The sequence below is a fragment of the Plectropomus leopardus genome, chromosome 6, assembly GCF_026936395.1.
Source record: "Plectropomus leopardus strain MGB_pleo_1.0 chromosome 6, ASM2693639v1, whole genome shotgun sequence".
Lineage (NCBI taxonomy): Eukaryota > Metazoa > Chordata > Actinopteri > Perciformes > Serranidae > Plectropomus > Plectropomus leopardus.
The window spans coordinates 12,351,974-12,364,966 of record NC_142181.1 but is presented as its reverse complement, the minus strand read 5'-3'; the positions used below and the strand labels follow the sequence as shown (position 1 = coordinate 12,364,966).

The following is a 12,993-nucleotide window of genomic DNA, read 5'->3' as shown; positions in this document are numbered from 1 at the left end:
GCCCTTCAGTCACATTGTCCTCACATAGCCTCGAACCCTCTCACCGGCCCCCCAGCACGCACCCCCACTCTGTCACCCCTCACCCAGAAGCCCACTCGCAGCTTTCCTGCAACATATAGGTGCCTCCTGGAGCTTTATATTCAGTCGAAATTCAGTGGAAGAATTTAGGTATTTATAGAAGAATGACAGACCAACATCAGGAAAATGAAAACTGGAATTCAAATATGCTGCTCAGTTAATTATGAAACATTTAAATTTATGTATATCAAAAATACAGCTGCAAACAAGCCACTGCAACTGTCTTTTAGTGTGTGTGTGTGTGTGTGTGCATGTGTGTGTGTGTGTGTGCATGTGTGTGCATGTGCATGCGTGCGTGTGTGTGTGTGTTTAAAGGCTGCATTCCTGAGCTTGCTGAGCCGTAGCTGGGTGATTAATAGTAACTAGCTGATTGTTTAAGAACTGAAATTCCTCAGGCCCATTTTTCCTCTGCTTTTACACACAAATACACACACGCATGGACACACATAAACGCACTCTGGTTCTCAGTCACTCAGGCGGTCTGTGACATGTAGTGAGAGCAGGAAAGGATACCTTAAATAACTGCAACAGTTCACTAGTGAGAAGAGAGGATGGCATGTGAAAATATCAATCTGTATGTGCAAGTGTGTGTGTGTGTGTGTGTTTGTGTGTGTGTGTGTGTGTGTGTGTGTGTGTCTATGAGAGTATTTGTGAGGCATTCAGGTAGAAAAATGGCAGCTCAGTATGTGAGTTGTCTGCAGGTTACTCAGGGAATTCAGGCCACTGAAACATTATCCACCTCTGGCTGTTGCTCCCTGTCTCTGTCAGCTCCGCTGTTGCTCTCTGCCTTCCTCTTTCACTCTGAGTGTGTGTCCAACTCTCTTTCAGCCACTTCTCGTGTTATTTCTTTTCTTGTTTTTTTCCTCTGTTGTCTCTCTCTGATTCCCCCCATCTCTCTCCCCCTGCCTCCTTCTTTCTTTCTTTCTTTTAGGTATACACGATATTGGATTTTTTGCTGATATCCGATATGCCAATATTTAACAACTTATTTGGCGGAAAACCGATAACTGACACTGATATTACTATCTATCTAACTATCTAACTATCTAACTATCTATCTATCTATCTATCTATCTATCTATCTAACTATGTAACTGTTTCAACAAGAACTTAACATTATAAATGTCACGAAGTCAGGATTTATTGCAGGGTTTTTGTATAAAGGCTCCATCTACATTTGGAAATCAGGTTATGATTCTTTTTAATTATGAATTTTTGATCAGTAAAGGTTTTAAAGCTCCACTGAAAGGTTTTGAGCTTAAAAAAATGATTTATAGATCAGTAAAATCATCACTATGTAAAACTGTAAAGTATGTAATGTAAAGGCACTCAGACAGGGCAAGTGGAAGAAACCGTACTGCCACATAACCCAAAAATAAACCCGGAAGCAAGAAACGTTTTTGGCATATGTGCCATGCAAGCAACTCAAATGGATTCAGTGGATCCATCTTTGGGTCCGGAATCTAGTTATCATTATAAATCTGTGATGAAAATAGATTTATTTCAAGTGTTGTAACCATCACTGCCCACATACTTCCATGGGTCCCCTATGTTGGCATAGGTACATCCTCTAGGTGGCACTAGAGGGCAAAATCAGCAAAGTTTGCACTGCTCCATTTTGTCCGTATGCAAAACTTTTCAGAAAACGTGCACAGATATGGACAAAATAAACAGTTCGAATTGAAGGCTCCGCCCATGTCGGTATATGTTTCTAACCCTGAGCACAAATGAGCCTTTAACTAACATTAGTTTTAGTTTGGTGTGCCTAATAATCTTACAGTCATCATAAATATTGCGTTCTCATACAATTTAAGATTATGCATAAATATACCTCTCTAACACACATGCACACACACTGTACCTCCAGCCATGCAGAGAAATAGCTCTGATTGTTGCACTACACAACAAAGATAATAGGCGTGTGTGTGTGAATCTGTCTGTGTGTGACAGATAAATCGCTTCGCTCTGTGTTTACGGTTGTTTTGTTGTTTTGGTCCCAGCAGCCTGGCTTGGACCAATAAGAATTCCTGATGTGGTATCCTGGCAATGGGGGGTGGGTTTCCATGGTCATCACCGGCTTGGCAGTAGAGACAGTGGTCTCCCAAGTGTTTCGCTTTGTGCCTTCCTTTGGTCTAGCTTGGGTTTGCTCCAACATGACTTTCAGAGAAATGGTGTAGAAGGATGAGATGACGTCTGATTGTAGAGAAAAGCGGGTGCAGCAAGTAGACAATGATGACACAGATACATACGCTTAGCTGCTCATCCTCTGAAGGGAGGCAGCAGACAAACTGAAATGTGTTTCCTACTTGCAAAATATTTCTGTAAATATGTAGAAACATGCAGTGTGCATGTGTTTAGGTTTTTATGTGGAAGGTAAGATAGAGATATAGAAACAAGCAAATGTAGATTGTGCGTGTCTGTGTTTGAGTGGAAAACTGCCCTCCGCCCTTCCGGTTACTCCTTGTAGTGTTTAATGTTTAATTGAGGTTAACAGAAATAGTGATAATGGTTAACATAGTGCCTTTGAATTCCCATAACTCCATTCATAATACTGAAAGGCATAAGACCGTTTATTATCATTAAACCATTGTTTCGTTATGACTCATTGTCTTGCAATAACTACTGAAAGCATATTAAGGATGTAAAAAATGATTCATTATGCGAAAACATTGTAAACTGTAACATTTTAAAAATTCATCATTTAATTTTGTTTGGGTCTTTCAGGTGACATTTGTCATATGCACTAAACCAAAAACTATAACCGTTATGTTTTTTGCTTTAGTACATATTGTGTATAATGTTAACCGGTGGTGTAGTGGTAAATGATGAGGCAGGAGCACAGATGGGTATGTCACTGAGGAGGAAATAGATACACTCTCTTATGTAATCCAATGGCTTTGTCGCTAATAGGAGGATATACTGTTAAAGGGGCAGAAAAAGAGGTGGATATACCCCATATACCTGTGTTTTCCCTCCTCTACACCACTGACTTTACCCACGGATAGTCACTCAAAATGTCACAGAGGCTGCACAGTTTAAGCAAACACCTCTGTGAACTAGAAACTACAGTCACACATTCCCAGGGTGCATGCATGCATACATGTGCGTGTGTGTGCAAGTGTGTGTGTGTGTGTGTGTGTGTGTGTGTGTGTGTGTGTGTGTGTGTGTGTGTGTGTGTGCATGCATGCTCATTTTGGTAGGTATGTATGATTGTGTAGCAGATATGTCACACATTACCAAGGAGTAATTTAGTTCACATCATCACATATTAACCTACACTTACTGAAGTGTAAGTAGAAAGAGGAAAACAGAGGGAGAGAAAGCTGAAGGAGGAATGGACGCAGGAGAAGGACAGCAGCAAGAGAGAGCTAGAGATGGGAATTGACTGATAAGATTTTATATCATTGCTATCATTGATTCTGGTTATCGGTCAGATTCTTTATAGTTTCTCTTATTGATTCCTGATCAATTTCCTGTGAAGAAAAAAGTAAGCCTAAAAAGGTTTTCGATGTCAAAGCAACTGCTTTGAACAGTGTAGAAATGGAGAAGAAAAAAAGCATGTGACTCAGGTGACTTCACTGTCAAAATCTGCTAAGCCTGCCTGTGTGGAACTAATGTTATTATAACATAGGACGTTAACCCTTTGTAATGGACGTGCTGCTCAGGTGGGAAGCAGTGGCACTTACGTATAGTGCCAAATACATTTCATTCCTGGAATTTAAGCCCATGTTGCAGAGACATTACAGGCAGGCACTGTGGTAATTTTGCTTTGTGAAATAAAGCCATGCTTTGGACACTTTCCGCCTTTTTGCCATGACTTCTTCATGATGCAGGTTTCTAGCAGCGTAGACTCATGAGTTGGATGTCATGTTTTGCAATGTGCAATTATCATAAACATGTCATCAAATGGCATCCCACCAGTACCTCCAATGTGCAGGAAGGTGCACAGACATGAGAGTAGTACCAATTTTCTTATCTTAATTGTAGGCAGAAGGTATGCCTAAAGTATATTTCCCAAAATGTTGAACAGCTTCTTTGATATTGACTTGCATCCACTTCTGTTAGTATTTCGTGGTTGTCCCAGTTGTCAAAGTCTGTTTCTTGACACCAGAAATCACTGAAAAATCCCTAAACCTCTACAGCTCCTCTTACTGCCTCAAATTGGTTTTCTCACACTTAACCGCTCAATCTATTTTTTGTCTGAATATTTATATTTGTGTACAAAATGAATATCTCAGCATTTAGCTCTCTTTAGCTAATTTAATCCTCCTCTTCCTCTCCTCTCCCCCCTCTCTCCTTCAGGACTCGGCTGTAGACAGACTGCTGTCTCCAGAATATGCCTTGTCTCCATGGTAACGGGCCTGAGGCAGACCCAGAAAAACATTGGGCCAAACTCGTCCACCGTTGTCCAACCTACCTGATCCTGGACTGTACTGAAAAGGATTCAAACAAGAATTCAAGCAATGAATCACTCTGGAAATAGCAGTCATATTCTCTATTACTTTCTGTAGTTATTTTATCAATTAGAGTGCATTCACAGGATCCAGGATGCCTAAAAGAGAGCTTCAAAACAAGTAATTTTGAGTTATATCGCCTACTGTTTTGGGATCACAATGCAGAGGACTTTGTGCACTCTCTAAATGGTCGCTTAAAACTAGGACTTTATATAAAAGTTTGCTTTCCTTGATCATTATGTCAAGGATATATTCATTCTCAATTAAGGGTTCTTAAATTGGGCTGCATCAGTCCCCAACTGGTCTGACAGGAGTCCTAAAACAGGACCAGGATGCACCAGCTGTTCAGCCAGGTGCTGGGGCAGAGGGACCTGTCCAGAGCGGGGGATCTGTTTTCTTTGGAGGACACAGAGATCGAATCCTGTCTGTCTCAGGCTCTGGACCAGATCAAGGCCATCTCCTGCTCACCGGTCAGTACACAGAAACAACACACATAGAGAGCAAGTTTTCTGAAATATTACAAAGCGTATGTCGGTTGAATTAATTATTCATGCTCTTATCCATAATTCATCTTTTTGTCCTTCATTAATTACTGCGTCCTTAATTTTGTATGTTCTCACTGTCTGCTGGCTGACAGGACTATTTGACCAATGACAATGACCAGGCGGTGGTGGAGATTTGCATAACACGCATCACCACAGCCATTAGGGAGACGGGCTCCATCGAGCGACACAGCACGGCACTGGTGGGGCTGTGGGAGTCGTGTCTTGAGCATAACCTCACCCCTCAAGGTGAAAACACAGAGGACACGCCGCATGCCAAGATAGCCTCTGACATCACCAGCTGTATCCTGCAGGTACACAAACACACACACACACACACACACACACACACACACACACACACACACACTGGCACACACACTAGACATTGTTTTGTGGTGTTGTATTCAAAGTATGTCTCTATTTGTTTTGCCTGAGGCACATACTGCACATACAGTACATACCTTTACACATACCTGTCGACACTTGAGAAATTAAGCATGCTCATGTGGTGTAGAAAGTGTGGCACAATACCACAGCAAATTCAATATGCAATAATTGGGTTATTTTACACAATAGCATTCTAGAAAATGTGAGAGCTTATAACAAATTTGCCATGCAGGGTTTTGGTTTTTTATTTAAAAAAAAAAAAGAAAAAAAAGATTTGACCCAGAACAGCTGATAGAAAAATACACAAAAAGTTGTTAGAGTTTACAACCTATTTGTTGCTTGTGACCAGAGCTGCAGTGGTACCTATATGCTGGTGTGCAGCTCATTCCCACCTCTGGACAGGAGAATATACCAACTAAAAATTGCTGAAATTTCTAAAAAGTTGATATTTATCAAGACACATGTTGCAGAGCAGGGTTGCAGGCAGTGTAGCTAGCTTGCTAATCGGATACACATGCAACTAAAAATATGAAATGCATATACAAAGGCACATTGTTTAACTTTGTCTACAAACGTCTGTCTGACAATGGTGATCCTAAAAACAGAAAGCAACTAACCAGAGGCAGAATCAGCCAAAGAAAGAGACAGTAGCTGCGCTTACATTGCCTGTTCAAGGCCGGAATATCACGCCATTATGACGTCATGCTGTTCTGTATATTAGGTCCGACTGCAAAAAGGTGGAACAGAGTGGTCATCATTTGGTTCTTTGTAAAAATACAGGGCCTTATAAAGGGGGGGACTTTGTTGCGGCCCTATAGTGCGATCTCTGGGTAAAAGCGACTTATGAGACAGCCATAATGGGTTACACTGGCTGCCATGGTAGTGCAGGGGTGTGTGAGGAGGAAGTAGATCTTTTACTTAAGGAAAAATAGCAATGTTGCACCATGTAGATTTTATTACAAATAAAAGTCCTGCCTTGAAATTGTTTTATACAAAAAAAAGTATTCATAATGCAGGAACATGGTCCTTGTGAGTGTTAAACCAGTTTATGAGGCAAACCAGTCAAGGGCGCTCCCTGAGATGCCCACCCACTGTTTAAGTCTATCTATCAAGATGCAGTGATCCACCGTATCAAAGGCCGCACTGAGATCAAGCAACACCAGGATAGAGCACTTACCAGCATCAGAGGACATCATAAGATCGTTTAAAACTCTAAGGAGAGCTGTTTCTGTAGAATGTCTCTGACGGAAACCAGATTGGAATTTGTCTAAGATGTTGTGGTGATTCAAGGCAACAGTGAGCTGGTTAGCAACAACTTTTTCTATAATCTTTGCAATAAAAGGCAGCTTGGAAATAGGCCCGTAGTTGCTAGGTAGAGAGGGGTCCAAGTTGGGCTTTTTTAGAAGAGGCTGTTTAAAATAGGAGGGGACGCAACCAGTAGCCAGCAAGCTATTAATGATGGTGAGAAGACAGGGGCCAGTGGAACAGATTACATCTTTCAGCAAACGGGTCTGTGAGATGTTTAAAGGGCTGGAGGAGATTTTCATGCTGCTCACTAGCTCAGTTAATTCTTGCAGGGAGATGGGTGAGAAACATCCCAGAATCGACTCCTGGTTAGGACAGACAGGAAGAGGGGGGTTGGAAGAGGTTATGCTTGACCGAACACTGGCAACCTTGTCCACAAAAAACGATAAAAAATGACTGCAGTCCATACCAGGGAATACAGGCACAGCAGGCGGTAGGCGACCGACAATATTATTTATGGTGTCAAAAAGGACTTTGGGATTTTGCCTACTGGAGGAAATTAGATTTGCAAAACAAGAAGACCTTATCATCGTTTAACCAAGGGGAATGAATTTGCACAGTACGGGACAGTATGGGATTTTAGAGGAGCAACTTCATCTAGAATGACAAAACAATGCGCATTGAAAGTGTGGACTAGACAATTGACATCAGCAACATCATGAAAACAGCTAGAGTATCACTCTCCTATGTTACTGGTTGTTCCACCTCTTGTCGCAGATTAAATATATCAATGAATATATCTATTGGAGGCTTGACAAGATAAAACTATCCAACATCAAATGAGATGCTGCAAAACATTTTTCCCAGTTTGGGAATCACTGGTTTAAACCAAAGCTTTACTAAAGGTGCCTAAAATATCTACTGTAAAACAGCAAAAAAAAAACAGGTTAAAGGCCTTCTGGGTATTCTGAAGCAGAGTCTTACATGAGTCCAGGTTTGCAAATCTCTAAATCAACCCATTACCTGCAAATTTGGCCCGACCCATTCATATTAGTTTCATGCTGCAACCCATGATTAAACATACACAGTCACTCACTTTTAAGTGCTTTGTTTTTACTAACTTTACTGTGCAACTGGAAGGTCAGTACATTCATAATTAACTGTAGCCTATTTTGCAAAATGAATAACCAACTGAGTTGCTAATCACTGATGATTCTGCTGTGCAGAAAAAAGAATATTGTCCACCGTCTTTGTTTCTCTGTTCTTGAATCACAAATCCAGCTGAGGAAAAGTCCTTTTTACTTGCAATACTTGATACGTGAAAGTGAAGGTGTGATATTCTTAAACAGATATTAAAACATCCTGGCTGTTTTTTGGCTTTTATTAATTTTATTTAGATGTTAAAATACCTCACAATCATTTTCAGTTCTGATATCTCCAGAAAACACAACCCATCACAACTTTTTTTTTTTCCAGACCTAATGCCCGTCCGCATTTAGTTCATTTTTATCCATCCATACATGTGAATTTATTAAAATATACTTTTACCCATTAGACAGCTTTTTTTGTGGGTTACCCGGCGGGTGCCCGACGTGATGCAGGACTCTGCTCTGAACTAAAAGTAAATGAGGAAGGCTGAGGGAAAGTAGGTACACGAGTGTAAATCATAATATTCATCATGCAGCATGTCCAAAGGTGGGTTTTTGCCTTATGAGCACTTTATGTAATCACTGCAGAAGGTCTTCAAAATGTAAATCTAAAACTTGCTTACTTTCCCATCAGACCTCTGCAGCTGAAATGCTGAAAAGCAGAGGGACTCACTCTCTCCCTCTTTCTCTCTCTCTCTCTGTCTCTCTCTGTCTCTGTCTGTCTCTATTTCCTTGGGGAATGCACTTAATACCATCGTAATGAGACTGATTCTTGAAGAAAGGCACACACACACCCCCACACACACACACACACACACACACACACACACACACACACACACACACACACAGAGGTGAGACTAAAATTTCTGACAGCAGCTCCCAGCTCTGATGTCTTAACTTCAACAGTTATCAGGAGGGCACTTCCTTCTCTTCGCACTATCTCTCTCTGTCTCATCTCTCAATCTGTTTTCCTCTTGATTTTATTCTACCTACAGTATTCTCCCTGTCCTACTTGTTCTGTCTTACCTTCTCATACCCTCCGAATGTCTTTCTCCCTCCTCTGATCTCTTCTGCTTTCTTTGTCTTCCTGTCATTTTGAATTTACAGATGCACAAACACTCCTCTTACCCTTCCACTAAAACTCCCACAGAGAGGAGCAAAAAGTAAGCAACTGACTGCAGGAAGAAAGGTTTTCATTAGCTCAATGCCTGTGTACAACACACGCACACATGTATGTGCCCCACAGATATCTGGCTTCTAATGGCATCTTGATTTTTTTCTCTTTTTTAATGTATATGCTGCTTTTTCTGTGCTGTACCTGTAATTAAAGGGACTCTCCCTAATTAGTATTAGTACATCCATAGACAAGGAACCTGCAAGGGCAGCTGAAATGTACTTTATATTTTAATTACAATTAAAAGCTGCCAAATGATTGTGGATAGATTGTTTGATGGATCTTGCTGATTGGTGGCATAATAACGTTCTTATGGATACATCGTCTTCGCTGCCATCTAGTGGCAGGAAAGAGGTGTGACAGGTACAGAGAGACAGACTGGGCAAGTTTTAAACTGTCTAAAAAAATCAACAAAGACAGTCAGTTTGAAAGGCATTCTGATTATTCTGGGGTAAAACTGGATGCGGAAAGTTTGGAAGTTTCTCCATGAGGATAAATTATGATTTCCAGGGGGTGAAGTGGACATAGCAGATTAATGAAACATCATAAAACATATCCAAAAGGGTAAATATTATTTATGTAATCACTGCTGACGGTCTTAGAAATGTAAATCGTGCCCCTCTTTTCCAACACCAGACCTGCACAGCTCAAAGGCTTGTCAGCAGAGGGACTCTCTTTCCTGTAATTTCTCTAGAAAGACAGTAGCCTGGGGGTGGGGAGGCTGGATCAGTAATCTCACTTGGCGATCACTTTTCCTCCATCTTTCTGTCTTTGTCACACACGCAAGCACCTATGCATGTTCAAACAGACATGGCCATCATTCTGTCCTGTTGAGGGTGCTAGTGCCTTTCAAATCCCTTTTCCTCATTCTTTCTTCTGTGAACGTTCACAGGGACAAACTGCTGCCTGTGTCTGCGTCTTCCAAGCCAGCACACCTCCCTCCCCTCTATACTTGAGTCCCATGGTTAATTTGAGCAATTTAAATTGGTCTTAAAGTCTGTTTTAAACTTTCTGGCACTCATTGTACTGCTTGAGGAAAGTAGCTGCTTTTTGCCTGAGGCGACCAAAAATGTATTTGGTGCATGGCTCACAGATGTGAGGATAATTTTCAGTTCACTCTCTGGTGTATTGACTGTTAAAGGAATACTTCCCCACCCAAATTACCATTTGCTAAGCAGTTACTCACCTTGTGTTACAGTGAATTTGGGAAGAAAAATTTGTGTTTCTCACAAATGAATTAAAGTAAAAGGGGAAACATATTAACCAATAGGAAAACCACATCAAAACAACACACAACACAAAAAACACAACCACAACTCATACAATACAATCTAAGTCTCATTTATCCATGCAGGCATATGCTCAGCACTTCCCAAACATATACATTTTAGCTAACACATTACTATTTCAAACACTTGGGCATAAACAGTGTCATGCATGTGCACTTTATGTGGAAGCATGGGCAGATTATGTGACAATGGGACCCTGTGCACAGATATGCACATGTACACACCGACTTTGTCAAGGCACTTTTTTTTGGTCCATTTTGTCTCTTTGTTGTCCTTTTGTGGTCATTTTGTGTCTTTTTTTTAACCTTTTTGTCTCTTTGTAGTCATTTTGTGTCCGTTTTTTGGTCATTTGTTTTCTTTTCTATCTCTTTGTACTCCTTTTGTGGTGATTTTGCGTCCTTTTTGGTTATTTTTATCCCTTTGTAGTCATTTTGTGCCTCTTTGTGGTCATTTTGTGTCTTTTTTTTGGTCATGTTCGTTTCTTTGTAGTCATTCTGTGTCTATTCCTGGTCGTTTTTGTCTCTTTGTAGTCCTTTTGTGTCCTTTTGTGGTCATTTTGTATATTTTTAGGTCGTTTTGTATCTATTTGTGGTCATTTTGTGTCTCATTGTAGTCATTTTCTGTCTTTATTTTGTCTTTTGGTTGTTGTGTATCGTTGTAGTCCTTTTATGTCTCTTTGGGTTTGTTTTGCCTGTATTTGTAGTTATTTTTTTGTCTCTTTGCAATTGTTTTGCAGTGATTTTTAGTCTCTTCCTGGTTAGTACATGTTAATTTGAGTGCCAATTTTGCAGATGATGCTTTGGGCCCCAGGGTCTGTGCCTAGTAGGCCTGTTCAATTATCCTCCCATGTGTGAAAGTGGTTTAAATCCTGGGGTTTTAGGAAAAATGCATGTGTTTGGAAAGTACTTCTCTTTTACTTTACACAAGAATTTCCTCCATGTGAGTTTACCATGGAGACATGCAAAAAAAACAACAAAAATAAAACTTTTCTAATTCAACTTAACACAGGGTAAGTAAGTGATATACAAATGATCATTGTGACTGTGAAATCATACTTTCAGTGCTTCCAAAGATCAGGTACCTGTGCATCTGGGCCATTATGAAAAATAAGAAATAAAGGCCAACACTTTCAGGACAGTGCTTTTTTTTCTCTATTGTCACTATGCAATACCCTACTAGAGAGAGCTGAGTCTCTAGCAAAGAGAAAAATAAAAAGTAGTAAATGTTTATATTAAAAGGTTTATGAAAATCTGAAACAAGACCGCCTATGATTTCCTCATTTCCCTGATTGTAGGACAGTTGCTGTTTTATCAACCTGCTGTCCTGTTTTGTCCCCTCAGAATTACAGCTGTCCCTCGGTCATGGTGCTGGCCGTCCCAGTAGCAGTGCGGTTCCTGCAGAGAGGAAACAGGGAGCTAAGCAGGAACATGTCCAGTTATCTCTCCCTGGCTGCTATCGCTAAGGCTGATCTGCTGGCTGAACACACGGAGGCCATAACACTCAGTGTGCTGGGAGGTAGGAAACACGTGCACATGTTCTGACAAGAAAAAGGATGCTCCATGCACACATTAACAAACATGCACACAGATGCATCTGCATGAACATATATTAATATACATATATATCATCATGCTGCCATAAAATTTTTATACTTTCAGATCCAATGCTATGAAATACAGTTCCTCTCCTCTTTCAATTTTTGCTGCCCCAGATAGATACAGATCTTCTAACACACTTAGGGAAATGTGTGTGGGCGCGTGCCTTTTGCAGAGAGAGAGAGAGTGACAGATTGAGCATTGCAGGAAACCTGTGCACAAGAATGAACACTATAAAGATTTTCTAACAATGCCGTCATAGGTGTAATCATATTTATTTAGTTTTTGGTTAACATGTGGGTTTGGCCTGTAGAAGTCCTTGTATGCTCTTACTGTGAGGGCTGTGAGCAGACCTACAACAACGAGATCAGCTGGTTTACTAGAGTGGAAAAATGAATTGCTGTTATAACCTCCAGTCATAGTAGCAAACCGCAGTCTACCCTGTCATGAGCTGAATGCTTTTATAATGATTGCCAGCTCATTGAGGACAAGAATGATGGTAAATAACAGCTGTTACAAATCATCTTCTCCCTGATGGCCCTTTGATGCCGCATGGAAATTTATACGTAAGAAGTAGTTGTTGTGGGGAGGAAAGGACAACTGCTTCTCTTGTTTTTTCCCTAATTTTTTTGCTTCTATTTTCCATACTTTTCTTTTTGATCAAAACATAAAAAACAGGTTAATTTCTTGTATTTATTTGTCACACTACTGTAAATATTTTTGTTCCATTTTCTCCACATGCATTATTTTATTTATGAGCTGATGCAACATTTCTGCTTATCTCATGTTTTTTTTGCAATACACACAGCTAACAGATCATTTGTGTATTCAGCCCCACACGGAATTAAATTCCAAGCAGCTGAGGAAAAACTAATGTGTTTTCCCAATGACCAAATAATATGACTCTAGCTACAGTGTGTGAGGAAGTGCATGTATCCTCTAAAAGCAGAACTAATGTGCTCTGAAAATCCTTCAGGAGTGTAAGGTGGAATCGTCCTCTCTCTCTTTTCTTCAGCTTCCCCTTATAGCACTTAAAGGGGCACATTTGTGATTTTCATCAAGCTTTTTATCATAA

The 12,993-nt window shown here is 40.4% G+C and overlaps 1 protein-coding gene across 3 annotated transcripts in view; it reads left to right on the top strand.

Annotated features, from left to right (window-relative positions):
* veph1 (ventricular zone expressed PH domain-containing 1) overlaps positions 1-12,993 on the top strand; it is a 102,258-nt gene that overhangs the window by 9,696 nt on the left and 79,569 nt on the right. For all 3 annotated transcript variants that reach the window (XM_088078780.1, XM_088078781.1, XM_088078779.1), the window contains exons 2-4: positions 4,381-5,002; positions 5,170-5,388; positions 11,664-11,838. In XM_088078780.1, coding sequence (XP_087934906.1) covers positions 4,865-5,002; positions 5,170-5,388; positions 11,664-11,838 — 532 coding nt within the window. In that variant the 5' untranslated portion in view covers positions 4,381-4,864. The remainder of the gene's footprint in view (positions 1-4,380; positions 5,003-5,169; positions 5,389-11,663; positions 11,839-12,993) is intronic.